The sequence below is a fragment of the Apostichopus japonicus genome, chromosome 20 (assembly GCF_037975245.1).
Source record: "Apostichopus japonicus isolate 1M-3 chromosome 20, ASM3797524v1, whole genome shotgun sequence".
In the NCBI taxonomy this organism is placed as follows: Eukaryota; Metazoa; Echinodermata; class Holothuroidea; order Aspidochirotida; family Stichopodidae; genus Apostichopus; species Apostichopus japonicus.
Genome location: NC_092580.1, coordinates 4,433,246 through 4,455,291, shown reverse-complemented (window position 1 = coordinate 4,455,291; position 22,046 = coordinate 4,433,246). Strand labels below are relative to the sequence as shown.

Here is a 22,046-nt window from a genome sequence, read left to right as displayed (position 1 = left end):
CTACTCGACTATTCCAAGTTCAATTAGCAGCAGGCTCTAGTGTCATACATCATCTATCCCAAAAGAATATCGTATTTGACGATCGTTCCGCTAGGCCACAAAATTCAAAGGTCGATGTCACTCACCACGAATGCTGATCTTATTCCTGGACTGGCCGTCTCAGCGATGAACGGACACGCTGCCTGAAAGTCAAAACTTGTATGTCTGCGAAGAACAAAGCAGCAATAGCTATAAAACACAAACCATTTAAACTGGTTTTGTGGAGATTTTTATGTCCATGCCTTGCAATGCACATCTCATTTTTGTAATCATTTCCATGCATAATTTCATGTGAGGAAATTAAGGGGAAAAAAATTAATAGGAATGATACCTATATTTGTGTAAACACTTTCTGTTGGTTAGCTTTTCTAGAGTTTCGACTTATTACATAAATTGCATTCTTTTTTTATGACATTTTGTGTGTCGTATCTAATTTTCGCATTTTTTTTAACGTCTAGGGAGACAGCTAAAAATTGACATATCAAGACTTGAGGGATTAAATCATACATACTAAAGAATTAAATCTATACACTTTGTTCCTTTGGGGGTTTTTTTTCTCTCAAAATTATACTTCATTAATTTCTCTGCTAATTTTTTTTTTACATATTCATCTAAATTTGATATTGTATCGGATGAAATGTTTCTTTCACATTACATACTTAGCATAGACATTGTTGTTAACCAGGCTCTGCATAACTCTACCGTCGACTTCACCAAAGAAACGCCCGACCTGTAACACATAGGACAAGAAAAGATTAAACAATAAATAAATAACTCTAAAGGACAAAAATCTTGATGGGTCATTTCTTGCATAGATACAAAATTCATATTGCCTAACTAACTACAAAAGGGAGAGGGGAGTGGAGGGTGAGGGGGGGAGGAAAGCAAAATATGATTATGTCATTTCATAAGATACTTACATCACTTTTGACATCTTCTGCACTTGTTGAAATGATGAAACCACCATCATCCAAAAGATAGCAATGTTGTGCCTGATAAATAAAAGTATTAACAAAACCATCACACATTGCAAACAAAATTACAATATATGAATGAGATTAAATTGAGTTTAGAAATATGAAACATTGTAGGTGCTACCTTGGAGAAATCTTTTAGTGACAGCTTCTATATAATAACTAATTACTGAAACTGTCTATATAGAACCGTTGCATTGGTTATCTTTCATAAAAAAAAAAAATAAGTATGAAAGATACTTTAATATTGAATCCCTTTATTTTGTCCCCAAATGTGCATTTGAAGAGTGCCTCTCTTTAAGTACAGTTGTATTTTGCCCTGTATTTAAAATAGTAGTGGGATGTGCGGGAACTTTCTCTATGTCACCACTTTCAGCTGGGTGATGACAAATACTGTACAGTTTGCCTGTTCAAGCTTATTGGCCATCTAACAGGAGAGTCTTTCATTTATGCTTTAGGTGTACTGAGTTGGGTTGTCAAGATGATTGTTTACATTTACATCAAGCTTAAAGTCATTGAAGACTGGCCCAAACAACGTGCCGCCATCTTTAAATTAACTTTAAGATTTTTCCCTTGTCGCTACAAAATGCAGATAGCAACAAAACGTGATACCTTGTTATCTTTAGCTGGACCTGAGATGTCCATCACTGTATCGTTTGTACACTGTGCTGTGGGTATTGACCGCAGCTGTATGTACTGACTGTACACTAGTGTCTAATTACCGACGGTAGCAAGCTGTGTGTATTTTTTGGGATCGATGGTGGTGTCTAACACTTCTGTTACACCTCATTCGAAACTAGGTCAGATTACCGGCATTAGACTTTTCTTTTTGCGTGAGTCTTCACACCCTTTATCTGTTAGCATTGTGCAATGCTGACTAGTTGTAATACTTTAAACAATTATAATTCTAGAAATGATTAGCATTTTATAATATCTGGTTATCATTTGCAAAAATGCTAACCAGATATCAATCACCTATTTTAGAAGGAATTATATTTAACTACTCAGAAGGTCTCTGACGTTATTAAGAGGTATGATTTCTAGCATGAAAGAGCGAGACTTCATCGACTTCAACCAGTCAAGACCTGTGTCGGGTCGTTCTTGTAAATAGTTTGTACGATTTGTAAACAGTTGATAGGAATAGTTTAGCTTAATAGTCCAGTAGAAAAAGAGAGCTCTACTGGAGAGTAAGATCACGATAAAATCTAGTTTCTATGCATCTGAGTGCTGCAGTCATGTGCAGTATTTATGCCTTACTTCCAAAGTCCTGAAGAAGACTAAAGTAGACCCAGGTCCCTTACAATATAAACTGCTTCCAACATTAACTAGCCTATGCCTATCCAAACATTTATACTAACAACTCGTACATAAATTAACAAGTTAGATTAAAGGCATATGTTGCCATTAATCATCAGAAAATCATCTTTACTGGCAAATTGTAAGGTGTTGAAATGTAAGAAGGGGTATTTCAAGGAGTGTGTATGGAACATACTAGTTAAGAGAGAATGGTGGAAATAACATTCTGTAATTTTAGACATCACATGCACCCAGCACAAAGAAATGAGATAAATTTCAGAGCATGTGATGCATATATACAACCATGTATCATAAAATAGCTACTTACAGAGGTATTTTGAAAGCAATAAGCCCCATCCAGTCCATTTTCTCCCTGAAGAGATAACAAGGAAAGCTTTATGAGTTACATGCAAACTCATGAAAAGTTAAAACAAAATATTGGGGATAAATTAGACAAAGAGTAACATTGATATTTCAAAATTGTCATTTAAAGAAAAAACAGAACATTCCATTACACATTCTTTGTACTGAGTAACAGAAAGCATTACCAAGGCAACAAATGGATAACAAAATAAAGAAAGTTCAAATCAGTGGCCAAATGATGAAACCTTCCTGCTATTCAGTAAAATCACTCAAACTTGCCATGTCGTTGCATGCAGCAATGTGTGAATATGAAAACACATAGCAAATTTACCTGCATGGTTTTGGGCAGCCAAAACTCCTCAAAAGTCTGGGCATTCAGGATGGCTCCCACAACTAAAGCATCAGGGGAAAAAGTTGAAATCTTTGTTACGATTATAATTAATTACTTGATTATTAGATCTGTATAAATTGCTTGTTATATTGGCTAGGCAGTCTTTCCTTTTCAGTAACGCCTTCCAAAGTGATGCATGAAGGAAATCCTGTCTCTTATTCTTTTACAGCACATATATATATATATATATATATATATATATATATATATATATATATATATATATATATATATATATATATAACAATTTAATAATTATAATAATCATAATAATAATAATAATAATCATAATACATATTAATAATTTAATATATATTAATAATATATATATATATATATTAATAATTTAAGTAATCAACAAGAAACAACTTGAAGTTATGCTCAATGATTTGTCAATTATTAGCTAGCCTGTTGCTCAAATTTTCATCTGCTAATTGATTCTTTTCAAATCTATCAACATATTCTGGGAAGTGATGTTATATGTGTTCACACCAATAAGATTGAGTTCTATAATCATATCCCTGTGTATTTCGCTTTTTATTGAAGGTCCTGAAATTCATCGCTTTATTCTCAATTTTTTCAGAATCAATTTACTGAAGAAAAAAAAACTTTTGGCGCAGACAAAAACGAACAAGTTAGGAGACAACATTCCTTCCATGTATACATAATCAAAAGTAATCAGATGACAAAAAAAAACAAAGAAATAAATACAAAATGAAGCATAAGGACCAATAACATACCTGCCGGTGACCATTTTCTATTGATGTGTATTGCTTTACTAGCCGTTATATCTAGCACACTTTCATTATTTAGGCCTGTTAGAGAATATAAGAATAAAAATTGAGACCCCAAGTATGACAGTACTAAAATAAACCGATATCAGGACGATTTACCATCTTGAATCTGGTAAAAAAATATATTCTACGATATGTATTCAATGTGAGAGCTACGGAAATGGAATATAAAATATGATTGATACAACAAGTAACAGAAGAATTATTTTTCATTTATGTAACTAACATTACCACATTACTGCAGCTCATAAAAAAATACTACATGAACGCAACAAATATTGTTTGCTTCGTTGATAGTTGTCACGACAGCTCTTATAAAGAAAGTATGTTACTTTCAAATCTTTTTCTTTGTCCCCCCCCTCCGTTTATTGATTTCGCATTTGTTCGCAAATGTTGTGCACCTCGGAACAAGATGAGATATGAGTGGCTTACACTAGGACACAGCTATTACTATCCATACAAACATCAAACACAATTTAGTAAAGACACATTTCTCAATGATAAACTGAAATGAGTCTCATCAATTTAATTTCTGAAAAGTCTTGGACACGTTCCAAAAGCATGTCAAAGATCTATGTGGTAATTTACTCTTTCTTGCAACAGTTTGTCGAATGTGAGCAAGAATATTTCACAACCCCAAGGGTAATTTTTAAGTTTTTTATAAAGTTTTGTTTACTTTCAAACTGAATCTATCTAAACCTATGTTGTTTAATTATAGCAAATGTACCTCAGGTATAGGTAGGTGTTGGGGTGGGGAGGGCATGGGGGTGAGGAGGCCGGGGTGGGGTGGGGAATCTGTTAGTAAATGCGATAGGGTGATAAAAGTCAATAGCAAAATATAGAATGCTAGAACTTGTTGGTCTTTGATGGAGATGAAAGGGATAAATTGGTTCACCTTGCCCATCATTGTATGGAACTGAGAAGATGTAAGTGTCAGGTTTGTAGAGAGGCCGACGGTAATAATTCTGTTCCCAAGGATCCTGCTTAGCTCTTTGTGCCTCTTCAGTGTCCAATGAGCTGATGAGGTGAAGATAAAAACAACAACATCATGCCCAAGATCTCGAGAGGAGGATATCTGTGACTAAAAGGTTAATGCTGCCACACATATCGGCTGAGCGTTTGGAGTCTGAGATTTCATGCCCGAGTATGCCATGCTGGTTGAAACTACAATTTCCAAATGCCTATAAAACAAGTTTTTCCATATGTTATTTCTTCGCCTTCTTTTGAGGGTGGGGGTCGGGGTGGGCGGGAGAGAGGGTGGACATAATGTTTGGAGTGAGTTGAGGGAAGCATTCTTACAACAACAATAAGAAAGAAAAGATAAACAACAGGAGTATGGTTCAATTAAATAATCAAATTCGAGCGACTTAAATGATGATTTGGACTGTTGTACTGTTGGACTGTTGATCAAACTAGAACCCACTTAACACTCCAGATGGAAGTCAGGTATACAAATTCTGAAATCAACATTTCTCAGGTGTTTAAATTTCACTCGTTATGAAGAAGGGTCCAGATGAAATGAATCACGCAATGTTGCTACTCAAAAATAGTATGCAGTACACTTTTAAATATGAATGATTTGTAGTCTCCAAGGATAACCAAGAATAACACAAAAACATCATCTTTAAGGCATTAATTGCTATTTTGAAGAATACTGTTTATGTAAAAGTATCAGACTTGTTTTGTCAGTTCAATAATGTAATCATAATTCTTCTTTCCATTATGAAAGTCACAGAGCAGACTAGAGTTTGTACAGTCACACTAGCCTCATACACTGAATTTACAGCTTACCTTTCAGGTGCAAACCTGGACAAGCCTCCCTGAGTAGCCACAAAGATGCTTCTTATTCCCAACCTGAAAAAAACAGACGAGATGCTTAATGCTAACGATTGTAAAAATCATGTCTGTTGTCACATATTATGAAATTATAATTTCTGGTACATCATCTTTCAGTGCGTAGATAAATAAAACCCTTTTGCTAATTAATGGACGGTAAAATTTAGCTTTTTTTAGTTATATTATGTGACTTCTTTTGAAACTGGCAAGAAAAAAAATATCCATAAAAAGTGAAAATCTATCTGAATTTAGGACTACAATATCTATACAATTATCTATACAATTCTATTAGGGTTGTACAGCGCTATTGAATACTTCGTAGATTTTAGCGCTTTATAAGTTCATTTATTATTAGTATTATTATTATTATACACCTGGAGGTGAAAAAAAAAATGTGGGAATATAACAACTTCCCTAATAACATGGTCATAGTTTGTTACAGGTTCCGTACAAACTATAGAAGTGTTATTGTTAATGTTTATCTGGCAGTGACATGATGTAATGTTACCTCTAAATATCTATACAATTACAACCTATCAAAACAAAGCATTGGTTGGGTATAAATGCTCTACAAGAAACAAGGTCATAGTTTGTTACAGGTTCAGATATGTCTATCTGGCAGTGACATGATGTTACTGCATACATGCTTCCTCTAAATATCATATAATTATATATAATATATTATATAATTACACCCTAAAGTGCAATGGTGGGATATAAACACTCCCCTAAAACATGGTTATAGCTTGTTACAGGTGCTGATAAACTCTTAGAAGTGGTACTGTTAATGTTTATCTTGCAGTGACAATGATGTAAATGCTTCCTCTAAATATCTATACAATCACATTAACCAACAAAAACCAAAACATTAGTTGCCATGGATTGTAAATGCTCAGTGCTAGTAATATTGCCAAGTCTTATCACAGGAGAAACCCAGAGAAACACGTAATTATGAGGCTTAGAATGACATTTTGCTGACAACATGTTACAAAATGTTATAAGAATAAACAAACATGTTCAAGCTCATATTCAATTCTGACAAAACTGTGAAACTAGTAAGTTTAATTTTCATGTAATATCTATATAATGTACATATATCTCTATATATGCTTTCCGTGAAATGAAATACTGCGGTAAGATTGTACTCATCGCTGATGTTTCAGAAATGACTTACGGTGACGATCCATTGTAGGCTTCATTTCTTGTTATGTTCTCCACCCAATCAGAGGTAGTCAGAGCATCACCCCATAGTTTGTTAATCGCTTCCATGTCACCTTCAGAAAGATCAGATTCAAGAGATTAATTTAGATATATCTGATCGTATACGGACCTTGCTATACCCCTAAATATCCTAGGAAGTCAAATAAGGCATCATCACAACACATCCTCACAACATCATCACAACGTCATCATCATCACAACACAATGCTCAAGCGTTTTACATGCCGCCGCCCTCAAAATATTTCCTCCTTACATGAGGTACTTGATCTCCCTAATTTAACCTGCCTGAGACGGTCAGAATCACGTGGAAGAAGGTATTGTAAAAATGTAAGGTTAAGTACTGTTAGCAACCAGTAGTCAATAACGATGATCGTTAAAACATTTAAAGAGGAGCTCAAGTTTCATTTCTTTATCTTTTCTGTTAAATACTACAGATTTTAAATTTGCATCTGTAAAATATTTGATTTCATTTTGGGGATCACACCTTTTAAGTACATAAATCAGAAGTTGAAGTTTCCATTTTGATATTTGATCTTATCTTTCAAATTTATTAACATCTGTAAAAGGGACTAAGAATAAATATTATAATTTATTTGTTTCAACTATCAAACACTGTCAAACACAAATATTTGATTTCATTGTGGAGACCAAATCTGCTGACCTTTAACTTAGATATTTAAAAACGGGAGCTGAAGTTTCAATTTGTTAATTTTTACCTGTCAAATACTACAGATTTATGAGCATTGATTATAATAAGATTAAAATACTTAAATAAACAGTTTTTGTTTCAACTGTCCATATTGCTTATTTAGAAAACTGTTTTCTAAGGTTATTAAATATTCATGATTCAGTTTTATACAAAAAAATAAAGAAAGGGTGATGTATCAAGTAATATAATTCAAATATTCCCTTAATTTTTATTCTTGGTTATTTTATAATATGAAAAATTGTTTGAGTTATGAAATTTATTATCATAGTTAATTGTTAGATTCCTTTCTTTGGCCAATGTTGATTTGCTACATTTATATTATGATTATTATTATGATTTCATTATCATTATGATTACTATTATTATTATTAATTTTTTTTTCCTTTCCTTTTGCTTCAGTACCTATGTTTCTCTTTGTCATATTGAAGACTTTTAGCTGAAGTATTTTAACCTGTTAGTACAATCTTTGCTTAATCACATTATAAACAAATTCAATCAGAGAGCAAGACTGTTTATAAAATCCAATTAGAAAAGGAAGCAAACTAGTGCATTCTACTTACAGGAATTGACATCTGGATCATCGATTGCTTGGTAAACTTGAGAGGTATCATTAGTCTCTGCTTTCAAAGATTCGCAGAACGACCTATACATAAAGAGACATAGAGTTGTGTCATGTAGATCCTGTGCAAGGATAAATTGGTATAAAATCATGCTTACACACAGAGAGGGACATGGAGAAAATGAGTGGAGATAGGGGGGGGACATGGAAAAGATGAGAGAGAGAAAGAGGGGGGCCATGGTGAAGATGAGAGGGGGGACATGGAGAAGATGAGAGGAGGGGGGAACATGGCAAAGTTGTGACAGGGGACATGGAGAAGATGAGTGAGAGAGAGGTGGAGGGGGACATGGAGAAGATGAGAGAGGTGGAGAGAGAAACTTACCATGGTGCAATGAGTACCACATGCTCCTTCTGATGTTCAGGACTCAGGGCTGTATTGGCTGCAAAGTATGAAACATTGAAAACCTAGCATCATCTATTTTAAAATGGTGGTACAATAGCTTATTTAAGTGTCATTTGAACAAAAAAAATTTCTCTTAATTCATGCTAACGAATTAATAAGCTAAGAACTATTCATTTGTTCGTACGAAAAGATGATTCATAGCAACAAAGTTACTACCAGTCACACCTAGCAACGAATTAATTATTTGTACAGACGAATTATATAACTCGTACCAATTAACAATTGGTAAGAACCATTTAATAATTCATGGCATCGAAATAAGTACTTTGCGGGAATGAGTTAATAATTTATAGCAATAAATTAACCATTTGTTAATACAAATAAATTGATAATTTCTGGTGACAAATTATTATTAATTTGATTTTTTCTTCAATTAGCCCTCATGGGCTTTCATATGTTAAATGGTCATGACTAAAACAAACCATTTTTTACAAAAGGAAGTTATACGTAAAACACAAGTGGTTAGGAGGCAACAAGCTTGACATCTTTAAAAAGAAAAATAAGGTGACAGTGTAACTAATAATAAAAGGTACAAATAGAAATATCATGAAGTCAGTCAAGTTCACCCACTCAACTCCATTCCTAAATGAGTTATGTGACCCGGGGGGGGGGGGGGTTGGGGGGGACAAACACAGCTCCTGTAGGTTTAACAAATTTAAAATTTAAAGCAGACTAGAATGGGGAAGAGAAAGTAGTCATGGGGTGATGCCCCCAGCCCTGGCAAAACCGCCCTCCCAGGGCATATCTACAGCCATACAAGATAGAAAAAAATCCCTTATCAGAATAAACTTGTGGCTCTTTTAGAGTTATATGTAATTAATTTAATTAATTAAATTACCTCTTCTTTGTTCTGTGCCAGTAATTATTGGTGCAAATTGAACAAGGTCAAAGAATGGTTGGGCAAGAGCCACGCTGTGAACAGAAAGAGTGGATAAATGTGACATGGACTAACAAGAGAAAGAACGACTGGAAGGCTGAAAAGATCAAGTTATTTATCAAATTAATTACAAATAGAGTTAATAATCCCTAAGATCTAAGCAGCTAGCTACTAAAAGTTTCTCAGCTGATTCTAAGAAGTGATGGAAGCATTTCTATACACAAAATCACAACATTTGTTCTTATATTTATTAATGAGTCAAGTATATTTCCAAATAGTGCAATCAGCCTGAGAGTCAAATATTTTATTTACTGTATGCTGCTTAATTTACACTGTGGTTATAGTCAAATCTGTCTGGCTGACAAACTGTTGAGGATCAAAATAAATGCCTTTGCTCTCTTCCCTTATAAATCTTAGTTTAGTGATAAAATCTAGGGCGGTGTCTTTATGGTTTCTTTGATTACGGTGTGGTTCAATTTTTTAAGAAATGCAAAACAGTCATGTCGTATATCGCCCCAAAGTTTGAAAACTGATTCCCTAAATGTGAAAAATGACTCAAAATTATGGAAACAAATATTTTTGCTGGATCCTCCAAACCAGTATGTTGGTCAGTATTGGCATACAGAAAAACATCACGATATTTATAATTAAATGCATCAGGGAGTTGAAAATCCTCGGAGACTGCAGTTATGCAGAAAACCATAAAATTTTGATCCTCATCATCTGGTATTTTGGTGACAGTAGAGGCAAGCAGGTAGGACAAAGATGACGGCGTAACAATCGTTTTAGCTCGCTTTCAGTTTTTCCTATCAATTTAAACTTGAGAAGAGATCTCCTTACTGCTCATTCGTTATATACTGCTCAGTAACTTGCTTCACATTCAAAGTTTACAAACAACATTCAAAACTACCGTAGGCCTACTTTAAATAAAAAATGATGGCTTCCAAACCTGAATGTCGTTTTGTTGATGAACGTGAACGAGTAGGTCATGTCCACTTCCTCAACGTATCTCTGTTGATGGAGAGTGAGAACGGACGTATAAATATCGTGAAAGTGGTATTCCACCACGGCGGACTGTATTAGTTTCAACGATTCAAATCCATACGGCCTGTTATAAATGTAACATCTTATATGCATGGTATATATGCACCCTTAATGAGTTCAAACTTTACTACAACAAAAATCACACATGAATGCATGAGGTATTTTCCAAGAACTATTAAAAATGAAAGCTACAACAGTTGTAAAACAAATACATGGAGAATTTTGGCGACTCTGTCATCATTAATGGTTTGTTGCTGGAAGGGGAGTGTGCAAAAACAACCACATGTTAGTCACTGTAGAATGAAGTCAGTGACAAATGTTTTTGAATCACCCACTAACCCGCCCGCACCCACCAAGCCTGGCGTTTTAAGGGTCATGTCAAAACACATCGTTTTTTTTTACCGCATCAACTACATTAAGTCACTCCACTAGAAAGAGGAAAAACCTTTATGTGGTGACAGAAAAGTGAGAATGAACCATTGCAGACTCAACTTAATGGAAATGCACTACTAGGTGGGGTACGACTTCTCGAAAAGCCCACGTAAGAAAAACACTGGTTTGCAAATTAGCACTCTTAGTGGAAGAAAATATTGGACCTCCGATAAAAATCCACTCCTAAACCATAGTATAGATCCTCCCCACCAGTCACCCCCCCACCTCCCCATAGCTATTCTTTCTAACCCCTCACAGGGCAACTCCCTGGTCTTATTGTACATGTACAGTATGTTATATCTTCATGTCAGCCATTGATTTTGTAGTACTACAAATTCCCATTATTTATTCAAACTGATGTTATTCTCTCCTGCTTGTAATTGCATCACTGAAGTAGAAGATGTGCCATAATTTTGTCTGTTACTTCTTCTTTTCTCAACAGTTTATTTGCTGGTATAATAAAACCATTACTTATTACCTTTTATAGTCAATGACTGGACACATTTTGAAGACGTGCCATCATTTTTCCATTATTTTTTGTCTTTATCTCAATAGTTTATTTGCTGGTATAATAAAACCGTTACTATATTTATGGCAAATGTCTGGAACAATTTTGAAGCATATACTTCACCCCCTTTGAATTTTCCAGTATGTGATTCAAACTCTTGGAGTGTGAAAGGACACTTCATTATTTAAATTTGAAAACGTGTTCAACTGTTTGGAGTTTCAAGTATGTAGTTTCCAACTTTCCTCTTCTTCTTCATCTTTGTGTATACATATGTGTGTCCTTATGTGAAATTTCAGAGCAGCCTTTGTTAACAAAGCATAGCAAACCATCTTTTGGCTTATTTTCAAAATTATACCCCCCCCCCAAAAAAAACCCAGCTCATGTCAATCTGTGACAAGTCGACAATGTTCAGCAGTTATGGATGGCACACACAGAACACATATTTGCAATATCTGTTCTATAAACATCATTATTACAGCCTGTTACAGAATGGAGATTAGTAAACCAAATCTGCCTCAAGTCGTATCTCCTTGAAGCATCGCACCGCAGTCAATTTTGTGGCGATCTACATATGACAAGTTTCCCATAGCAGCGTTATTCAAACATAAAAACCTGCCGTAGAACCAATGGTACTTGGAAGTCATATTGTGAACCCAGTCTTCTTGGGTTTGATTTACAACTCTTGCTTTTCTATTTCTCTTTGTTTTATGTACTAATTAAACCTAAAAAAATTAATATTTAAATATTAAACAATTATCAAGCCCCTAAAAAGAGGCAACAGCTACCATCGCACATAACCATTGCTGCCATTTCAGGATTCATATTCAGATGATCTTTTCCTTTCTTTTCTCTAACGAGGTTGATCAAATTAAATCAAGGATGAAGATGACTTTACCAATTAGTAAATCTTTCTCTTACTTCTGCTGATGAGTTCTGAGCATCGTCGTTGTCGTTAGGATTGACACTGCCGTGGGTCAGAGGTCATCATCCTCTGACCTTGATTCTAATTTACAGCTTTTCATTTCCTTTCCTCTTTGAGTTCAATTAAAGTAAATATTTGGCTATAAATGTAATAATAGTCAAGCCCCCTAACGGATGGCGGTCCTAAGCATCATTACGAGGTCTTCATCTGCTGTCATTGATTTGAATATTTATACCATCTTACTATCCTCATCATCATTGTTTACAGAAAACCTCTTTTGCCTCGAAAAAGAAAAAAAAAACCCAAACCCCACCCCCCAAACAAAACAAAAACTTGCAGCTGTTATTATATTTCATTTTGGTAGTTAGACTAACCTATCAATAACAACACAAATTTATAGTAAATGCTGCAATCTTTCAAACAATCTTCCTCTTAAATTTACAACATTTTGTTCTTTACAAGCAACGGATCTCATTAGCAAACAGTCGTCGTTAACTAAGTGCTTTTGCATCCTTAGTCCTTACCTCGTCGCTGGACATCACAAATGTGCTAAATGTTTCCGACCCTGTTTTACCATCGATCATCTGTTTCCGTAGCTGAAAGAGGAATTACAGATGAAACTTAGATTCATATGAAAATAAAACTAGCTCCAGTAAATACTCATTTTTTTAAACAAATGGTCAGGTACATGAAAAGGGAGTCTGAGTGATTTAAATGGATAGGCCTTACAACAGCCAAGGTAGCATGATACTCTGAATTAAGTCCTTATTAGGAGTGATATCTTAAGAATATCTTAAGATATCTTAAGAAAGAAATCATTTATTCCTCTAGCTGGCTGTCTGAAATGAGTCTTCCAAACTGCAAGCATTACTCAAAATGAAATTGTAATAAAGTGACATGCCATGTACAGTACCTCTGCACGGGTTGCCTATCAAATTAAGCTTCATTCTCAAAATATCTACCTCCCAATTCCTCTTCTCCTTTTAAGATTGTCAGTTGTTCTAAATAAACTCAACTTTTAGCAAAAGCTTGATATGTATTAAGTTTAATTTATTCTGCAGACATAGCCGCCAATACATGGAGAAAATAAAATAAAAATATCAAATTAGTACTTGAATTAAATATCAAAAACAAAGAAGAAACAAAACAAAAGATAACTTAGAAAAAAGAAGACAAACCTGGATTTTTTGGTCGTCTTCGAACTCAACTTCTAGGAAATCGACATTGGGTGGATCCGACAAATATCCGAGCTAAATTATAGTCAAGTTGCAGAGAAAACGAATAATAAAGAGAAATGTCAATCTCAATCATAACGTTTTCTTATTGCAAAAAAAAAAGAACAAAAATATTAAATTGAAAAATTATAAATGATGAAAAATAATAAAATAATAATAATAGTTAAATTAAAAAAATATATAACAAATAATAAATGTTACCTGAGACTATTGTAATCACTACTTCATAGAAGGGGAACATATCTTGAGTCTTGTAATAATCAGTAGCATAGGAAGCTCTATAAAACTGGGACAGAAAGCTGACAGGTTTTGTGAATCCTTCCCAGAAGCTTTTAAGCTTTATAGATGATACAGTTGCCAAGGCAGGACAATTGATTTCTTAGAGTTTTGTGAATTGAAAAATTTGAATATTTTAATCTCAAAATATCTACCACTTCCTTAAAGTATTCAAAGTACTGCAATCACAACTGTTTATATTGAAATTTACATTATTTCTCTCACAGTTTCGAATGAAAGTACAAATTTTGACAGATTAAGAGGTATATGTCACTCATCATTGACCATCATTGTCTGGTGCTTTTTTTGATAACAAATCCAGTTAGAAATGTTAGCAAAGTAACGGGACAGCAATATTATCGTGCGCCTATCTCCTTCCTCCCCCTCTACCCCCCTCCCACCACCCCCACTTTGAAAACTGAGGTGGCAGCTTCCCCCCCCTCTGAACCCCCTTTCTTACACCTAAGACTGACCTTCAATATCTTTTAGTATTGCAAATACCTTTGTTCTTAGAATAATGGTCAATTTTCATGAATGTCTATTATGTCTCTCTGAATTCCTTCTTCATATTCAATATAATGATGAGTGATTTAATCATCAGCAATGATTAAATTAAACTAAAACAATGGTTGTTATTGTCTGTCTGATTTCCTCCATTCTCCCTTTGTTTGTGAGATATACTACTCCCTGGTAACACCACCGTTTACTAGTTACATGATGGGTAGTACTATAATCAGCAGTACTAATTACCAACATCATTATACAGATTTTTTCTCAAAAAATTTGATGAATTCTGAAAATATCAAATAATATAGACATACTGGTCCTTACAGTTACATACAGCTGAATCTTTATGAGATATTATTAATCTTGAGCTTAACAGAGCAAAATATTCAGTGCAAATAATCAATCATCAGAGTGCAGGATGGTCACAATAAATGCAACAGAATTAAGAAAAACACCTCACCATGGCATATAAAATGCAAAAATAAATTAATAAAAAACACAAAATTAAAAAAACAGATTGTAATGAAATTTATGCAGTGTACCAAATTTAGCTCAATCAGCTAAAAACAAAGTTAATTAAAATATGAATATGATAGCAGGTACAAACCTATGTTCACCCACCTTTTGTTGTGACGAGAAATATTCCAAATAAAAGGGGTTAAATACCCACCTTTTGTATTTGTTAACGATTATGAAAAGAGTTGATGAATAAAATCGACAAAAACAACTGCCACCAAACATTGAAGGAGATTGGCATGAAGGGTTTGGAAGATCGGAGGGGAGGGGAGGGGAGGAGAGGAGAGGGGAGGGGAGGGGAGCGGTAGGGAGGGGAGGGGAGGGGGGAGGGGTTGAGAGGGCAGGACTGAGGAAAGGAGAAATATAGGAGGGTTTGAATTGATAGTAACAATGGAAAGAAGCTTAGAAATGTTATATCCTACATTATTACCCTGTGCATATAGCAATTAACACCTACCACAACATTTGATAACAATTTAGCTCACCAATTGATTATGGTGAATACAGCATGTTCTTATTACTCTCTTCAAACCTATTTTGACTAGAGGTTTCTTACAAATTAGGGTTACTGTCTTTTATCTGAAGACAAGGGGACAAGTTGTTAGGACATTGCTGAAGGGCCTGAGTTGAGGGGATGTACATTCTCCTCAGTCCACTTTTGAGAAAAGTTACTTTGAATGATACAGACTTGAAAATGGCATAAGATTGGAGGTTAAAAGTCAATTCATATGCTTTATAAGGCCATTTAATAACACTTTGAAGAGCCATCTACCCACTTCGCCTTTCTTTGCTCAAATTTAAAGTAGCTTAGTCTAGAGTGATTAGATGACCAATCACCATTTGAAGAATTTGTTTTCCCACGGTATTGCATAACAGCTTTGTCAGGACTACCTTATAAAAGACACTGGTCATGTTTAATTTTTTTAATCTACCCTGACGCTGACAAAGGAGGACCTTTTCCATGGTAACCATAACATACGGTTATAACCCCATTCAACACCTGTCTGCAATTCATTCAATGTGGAAATATTGTACTTCTGAGGAAGGTGCACCACTGAGTTGTGAGAGTTAAACCGACTATGGAAAAATCGATCAAAATTTCCACTTACGGTAAAAATTTTGTATCCAAAGAACCCCCCCAAAAAAAAATGCACTACATAGTTTTTAAGCACAAGCTTTGGGTAATCATCAAAGATGGTATTTCCAAATGAATTAAAATGAATAAATCTGATTGAATATCACAAATCTGTGTGATAACAGAAAGGTGTACAGCAGGCCAGACACCAAAAACAAATGCTCAAAAATATTGAAAATGAAATATTCAGAAAATGTCAAATTTCCTTGTTATGCAAAATGAATCTGTGCAAATTAAAGCAGAAAAGTTGAATCGTTTTTTCCCCTCCTACTTGTTAAAACTCACCGTCTGGTTTTCGACATCTCCCAGACCACCAAACTAAGCGAGAAGTATAAGGGATATTATACTAAAAGAGTTGAGAATCATGGTTAACATGTGTGCAGTTATCCTTTCTATTGCTGAATCAGTGAAAAATGTGTTATTTAGGCAGCAACGCATAGTTTCATTTCCTACTGTTACACCTACTGTTTTGAATAATCTGCAAATTAATTGCTTAGATGGGAATGGAGAGAGCAGGAATGTTTTAGAAAAATTAAGTACTGGTATTTAATATCCTCCAACTCAAGTATTGCATTTTAACTTCTTTTTTATTGTTTTTGTCCATTGTTTTGTTTTCTTCTATTGTTCTTTGTTTGTTTGTTTTTGTATTGATGTTTGTTATTATTAGAATGAAGTCATCTTTTCATCCAAACTATAGACAAGAATAAAATTTCCCATTGGACTTTGCTAAAACTGCAACCAATATAAAGAAAGAAAAAAAAGTGAACTTTATTCCTTACCTGGAGAAAACGATGTAAAACTGCATCATATATGACATGAATATTACATTAATCATTTTAGAAATAACTATGATGGTTAGAAGAGTATGAGATGTTAAATATGTATTAACTAGTTTTTTTTTTAAATAATTATTTCACTCCATGCAATAGAGGAACAGAGACACGACTTTCATATCGATGCATCTATATGGCACGATGGTGATACATAAAGTTGAAGGTACCTTCATGCATAATTCACATAGTTTTGACACATGCTTTGCTATGCACATTTCCAAACAAGTTAAATACAAACACTCGGAAAAAGGCTTAATGTTAGTCTTGGAATTTCATTCTTATTCACTCGTCGTAGATACTTGCATTTTAAACTTGCTGTCAAAACTAGAGCAAAAACCAAGTAATTCTACTTTGTAGCAACTTTTTTTTCCATCGAATCATGCTCGATGTTCTTGCAAGGCCATCCGAGAGGCAATTTTGTTTCTCGCACAGGAACGAGTAGAGATTCCATCTTCTCACTCCTGTGTTTTATGAAGAATGCCCAGAGTTTATGCAGACTTTTAGAGCTGATATGGATAAAAAAACGTCCAAAAGTATTGGAAATTGATTTCTGGCAAGCCACTATTGTGTCTGTGAATTGGGAAAGAATTTTTCTGGCCAGATATTTTGTTGTTTTGTTTCTCCCCTGTGTTTTTTGACAGCCCTTAAAAAGAGGGCCCGAAATGAACTTCATGGTCATCAGGACTGAAACGGCAATTTGTAATGTTTCATCAAATTTGTTATTGACAGCAAGTACAAATGAAATGTACAAATGAACGAATGAATGAATGAATGACTACGATAATTACTGGGCCGTCTAACATGTACGGGAAGAGGTGCTTGGCCCAAACTTGAGCATGCGACATGTACTTATCAAAGGTCATTGCATCTGTGACACTGGTGATATACAAGCATCTTTACATGCAGCCTGAATATTTAAGTAATTGTATGCATGCATGAGCCATGGGTGACCAAGGCTGCGCAGCTGCACCTCTACGACCATATTGAGGAGGGCTGCTGGGTGCTACGAGAGGGGGGGAAATCTTAACACCCCTTTACAATCGAGAACCACACAGCACTGCTGCCGCAACCACACTATCTATTCTGATCGTCCGGCAACCACCTTCTAATTCCTTTTTTTTTACTTTTCATTTTTACATAGAGAGTGCAAGTGTAACATGATGACAATAAAGACAACATCGAAAATGTCAGTATAAATCAATCATTGGCTGCAAGTTCTACAGCCTTTTCTTTCTTTTTGATATTTGCAAACACTTGAGGACTATACAGGAGAGCGAAGAGGATAATGGATCTGTTTGATAATAATACCTCCAAAATTGACTTGATTTCTTCCTGATAATAAAAACATAAAAAGTTGTAAGAGGAGTGAGAGATTGATTGAGAGAGAGAGAGAGTAGGGAGGAAAAAAAGGGGGAGACGAGAAAACTGTTCGGAATAAGCCGGAAAAAATCCATTCATCCATCCAAAGGAACTAAACAAAGTGGACACTACTGCATGTCCACAGTCCAGCTTGACCACATAAGGCTTATATTATGATACCTAGGTTGGGTGGGACCTGTCCATACTGGAGACTTACAGTAGAACATGGTATATGAGAACATTTCCCCCGTCCCCCCCCCTCCCCCCAATCCCACCTCTTTCCACAAGATGACAGGAATTATATTGGAGTATAACTGCTTCAGAGTCACATTGTTATATAGTTTGCTACTTCCACAGATGAACAATCTAAGTATGTCCTCCATAGTGCTACTCTCAGACAAGTAATTAGCTATCATCCAATACAGTGTAACAAGCTTGCTAATCTGTTAGATTAATCATAAGACACTTTTAATTTTAACACCTCTTCCCCTCCCCCTTTCCCATGCTGATCTGTTCCCATAACGTTGAAAATTGCCCCGAATTACACCATATTTCTGCCTTCCTGTTCCTCCTGAATAGATCATGACTATGAGTTTGTTTAATTGTGACAAATACATTACAGGTATCCTAATATGGTCTAATCTGAGATACATAAATGGTCCCACCTGAGATACATACATCCCATTGTCATTTATATAGCTTTCGAAATTAAATCAGCGCTATAACAGCCAGAAAATTCCTTGAATTTATATTCTATAAAGTGTAACTGTTCTCCTTGCTGTCAAATCAACATACTAAGCATTAATTTGGTTGAATCATATGTCAGATAAAATGTAAACATAGATATGTCACACCTATCAGAAGTCTGTACATGTAGCAGTGCCACACTTATAGGATGTCACTTGTGTAGACATTCCAATGTCACACTTTGACCAGTCTGTGCACCTACAGTAGTACAACATGAGCAAATCTGTGGATACACTAGTGACACAACACTCTGTTGACAAGGCAGTAACACTCCATGAGCAGTCTAGTGTGGACCTACTAGTTTATCACCATCAGCAGTCTGTGGACAATTAAGTATCACAACATGAGCAGTCTGTGGACGTACCATTGACACAAAGTCTGTGGACATTGCAGTGACACACCATGAGTGGTCTGTGGGTGTTTAGTGCCACAACATATGAGCAGTCTGTGAATGTACCAGTGACACACAACACTCTGTAGATATTCCAGTGACACCATGAGCAGTCTGTGGACATACTAGTCTCACACGGAGAGTAGTCTGTGGGCGTTTAGTGCCATAACATATGAGCAGTCTGTGGACGCATTAGTGACACACCATGAGCAACACACGATGCATTAGCTAGTTTGAATTATGTCAGTTGAAATGTAGACATACAAATGTCAACCTATAAATTATATGTCTGTGGGGTGATGCAGCAACATATAGAGGCTAGCATGATAATCTACTATGTCCTAATATGCCAGAAGCTCTTCACTTCCCTATCTATAACCTAATGTCCATACATGTCTCAAGCATATAGTCTGTCAATGTACCAGTGACACACAATGAGTAATATGCAGATGACTGTTGGTGTGACACCATGAGAACTCCAGTAAACATATACCCATACCACACTAAAGACAGTTTGTACATGGGCATACACATGCCAAACTAAAAAGCATTCTGTAGTCATATCCCAATGCTTGTGTATAAATGTGAGCACAAAATACTGTGGCACTATTTGGTGGTACACACATTGCAGTGAGAGTTGAGTCATACAATGGATCACACACCAGATTGACTCTAGTAGACTTGAATAAGTTATCACAGTATTTAACAGTGACAAATGCTAGCGAGATGCTCTTGTATGTCCTAAAGTTCTATACATGATATCCAATACTGATACTGTCAATACAGGTGTCAAGCATATAAAGATTCAAGCCCTAGAATTTCACTTTTCTCATAAGAGAATATAAATATATATAATTCTTTTCCCCACAGCATTCATCTATCATTCATAAGAGTTCAACTGCAGCAATTCCAGCCCGAAATTTATATCACTATAGAAAATTTTGGAGAATTTCACAGAAATTTGGTCTCTTAGTTATCTCATGGAGTCCGTTGGAACACTTTATCTATAGCTGTTATACAAATTTGAAGGCTAAACATTTTTGTTACAAAACCTATGAGCTGATATATCAGTTTCAAAATGCAACTGAAAAATAGTACATAAGCTAACCAATGATACCAGATCCTCAACCAATAGCTTGATTAATGATATATAAATATATATGAGTCACCTTATAATAAACAAAAAAAATGACCATCAACATTGCCAAAACAGCTGCTAAAAATCAAACTGATATTATTTTCACCTCTGCGTATTGCTATCACTAGAACTATTATGAGTTAACGTCTCAAATTCCACCAGCATTCCCCTAAAGAGACCCCAAAAGAGGCCGGGTCATTCTCATAAGGAAAAACAAAATTATACAAAACCTCACAAACTGTGAATCGATCATTTCAATCCCATTTTTCAGCCTTTAAATTTTTCAAATTTCACACAAAAGAACAAAATTATGGTTCCTGTCAGTAAAAGCAGGAAGTGAAATGAGTTTAGTTGCGATGACATGATGAGGGTGGTGAGGGGAGTTGGCAGGACTACCGAAACATTCAATGTGAATTTCTTTTTTTTGTTATTCCAAAAACGATAATACATACGAATGTTGATAAAAGAGAGGAACACCTCATAGTCAAGATGCATGTTAGTTTACGAACATCAGACAAACACCATGGATTAAACAGCTTCATGAAATCAGTCATTTACATTCATCATTAATTATGAATTGATCATTTTTATGTGTTCAAATGAATTCAAACCTCACAAAACAGAACCAATTTCTCTTTAGAATGATAAAATTCATGATTATTTAGAAACAGAAGAATTTTTGACCAACTAACAACTCCTATAGGGTGTTACTACATGAAAATTGCAAAAGACCACTTTAGGTTGGTATTCAGGGGAGAAGGTAATGGGGATGTAACTTCTCCAGGCCTTCATTACATACAAGACCAGAGTCTATATATGTATGTATGCACCTTCCATTTTAATTTTCTAATATGTTCCCTATTTTCCTTCCTATCAAAATTTGATTCCAATTGGAATTCAAACCAAGATTTCATGAAGTCGTTTGATGATGATGCTATATGCATTTGTTAGTCACCGAGGATAACTTTTTTACTTTAATCACGGCAGATTGCAATAAAAAAACAAAAAAACTGCCATGATCGGGTCAGTTTGTTAGTATGGTTAGTTGAATATAATACCATCACAATGAAATGATCTTCTAGGGGTGTGAGAAGGGTAACAAACTCTCCGGACTAAATGTGAGTGTCCACGAACGTAACATTCAGAATAAAATGAAATGTTTGGTGCTTACCTCTGCCTTCAGACGGGGATGGAGAAGAATGTACCCGTTTCTGTTGATACCGAAAGCGTATCCTTCCGGACCGATCTACGAGAGGCAGAACGAGAAAGTACAAAGAGAGAGAGAGAGAGAAAGAGAGAGTCAGATAGAGAAATCTTTGATTGTACCACTATGCATATGATGTGCTATATACCGATACACATTTAAGATATGTCTGCACGTTTACAATACAGTTGTTACTCTGAAAATTAAACTTCTGCTATTTACTTACGGAATCCTGACTCGTGTCACTGGGACACTGATATCCACATCAGTTAAAGAC

The 22,046-nt window shown here is 35.1% G+C and overlaps 1 protein-coding gene across 8 annotated transcripts in view; it reads right to left on the bottom strand.

The window, feature by feature from the left end:
• LOC139962175 (voltage-dependent calcium channel subunit alpha-2/delta-1-like) overlaps nucleotides 1–22,046 on the bottom strand; it is a 71,489-nt gene that overhangs the window by 8,866 nt on the left and 40,577 nt on the right. For 4 of the 8 annotated variants that reach the window (XM_071962141.1, XM_071962139.1, XM_071962142.1 and 1 more), the window contains 17 exons: nucleotides 21,737–21,811; nucleotides 16,383–16,415; nucleotides 13,607–13,678; nucleotides 12,953–13,024; nucleotides 10,472–10,533; nucleotides 9,484–9,557; nucleotides 8,565–8,622; nucleotides 8,184–8,266; nucleotides 6,868–6,967; nucleotides 5,649–5,711; nucleotides 4,753–4,874; nucleotides 3,804–3,878; nucleotides 3,004–3,065; nucleotides 2,638–2,682; nucleotides 960–1,031; nucleotides 699–769; nucleotides 126–204 (listed from right to left, as the gene is read on the bottom strand). In XM_071962141.1, the coding sequence (XP_071818242.1) occupies nucleotides 126–204; nucleotides 699–769; nucleotides 960–1,031; nucleotides 2,638–2,682; nucleotides 3,004–3,065; nucleotides 3,804–3,878; nucleotides 4,753–4,874; nucleotides 5,649–5,711; nucleotides 6,868–6,967; nucleotides 8,184–8,266; nucleotides 8,565–8,622; nucleotides 9,484–9,557; nucleotides 10,472–10,533; nucleotides 12,953–13,024; nucleotides 13,607–13,678; nucleotides 16,383–16,415; nucleotides 21,737–21,811 (1,218 nt within the window). Of the gene's footprint in view, nucleotides 1–125; nucleotides 205–698; nucleotides 770–959; nucleotides 1,032–2,637; nucleotides 2,683–3,003; nucleotides 3,066–3,803; nucleotides 3,879–4,752; nucleotides 4,875–5,648; nucleotides 5,712–6,867; nucleotides 6,968–8,183; nucleotides 8,267–8,564; nucleotides 8,623–9,483; nucleotides 9,558–10,471; nucleotides 10,534–12,952; nucleotides 13,025–13,606; nucleotides 13,679–16,382; nucleotides 16,416–18,238; nucleotides 18,263–21,736; nucleotides 21,812–22,046 lie in introns of all 8 variants that reach the window. The other 4 variants (XM_071962140.1, XM_071962145.1, XM_071962143.1 and 1 more) reach the window with 2 other exon arrangements.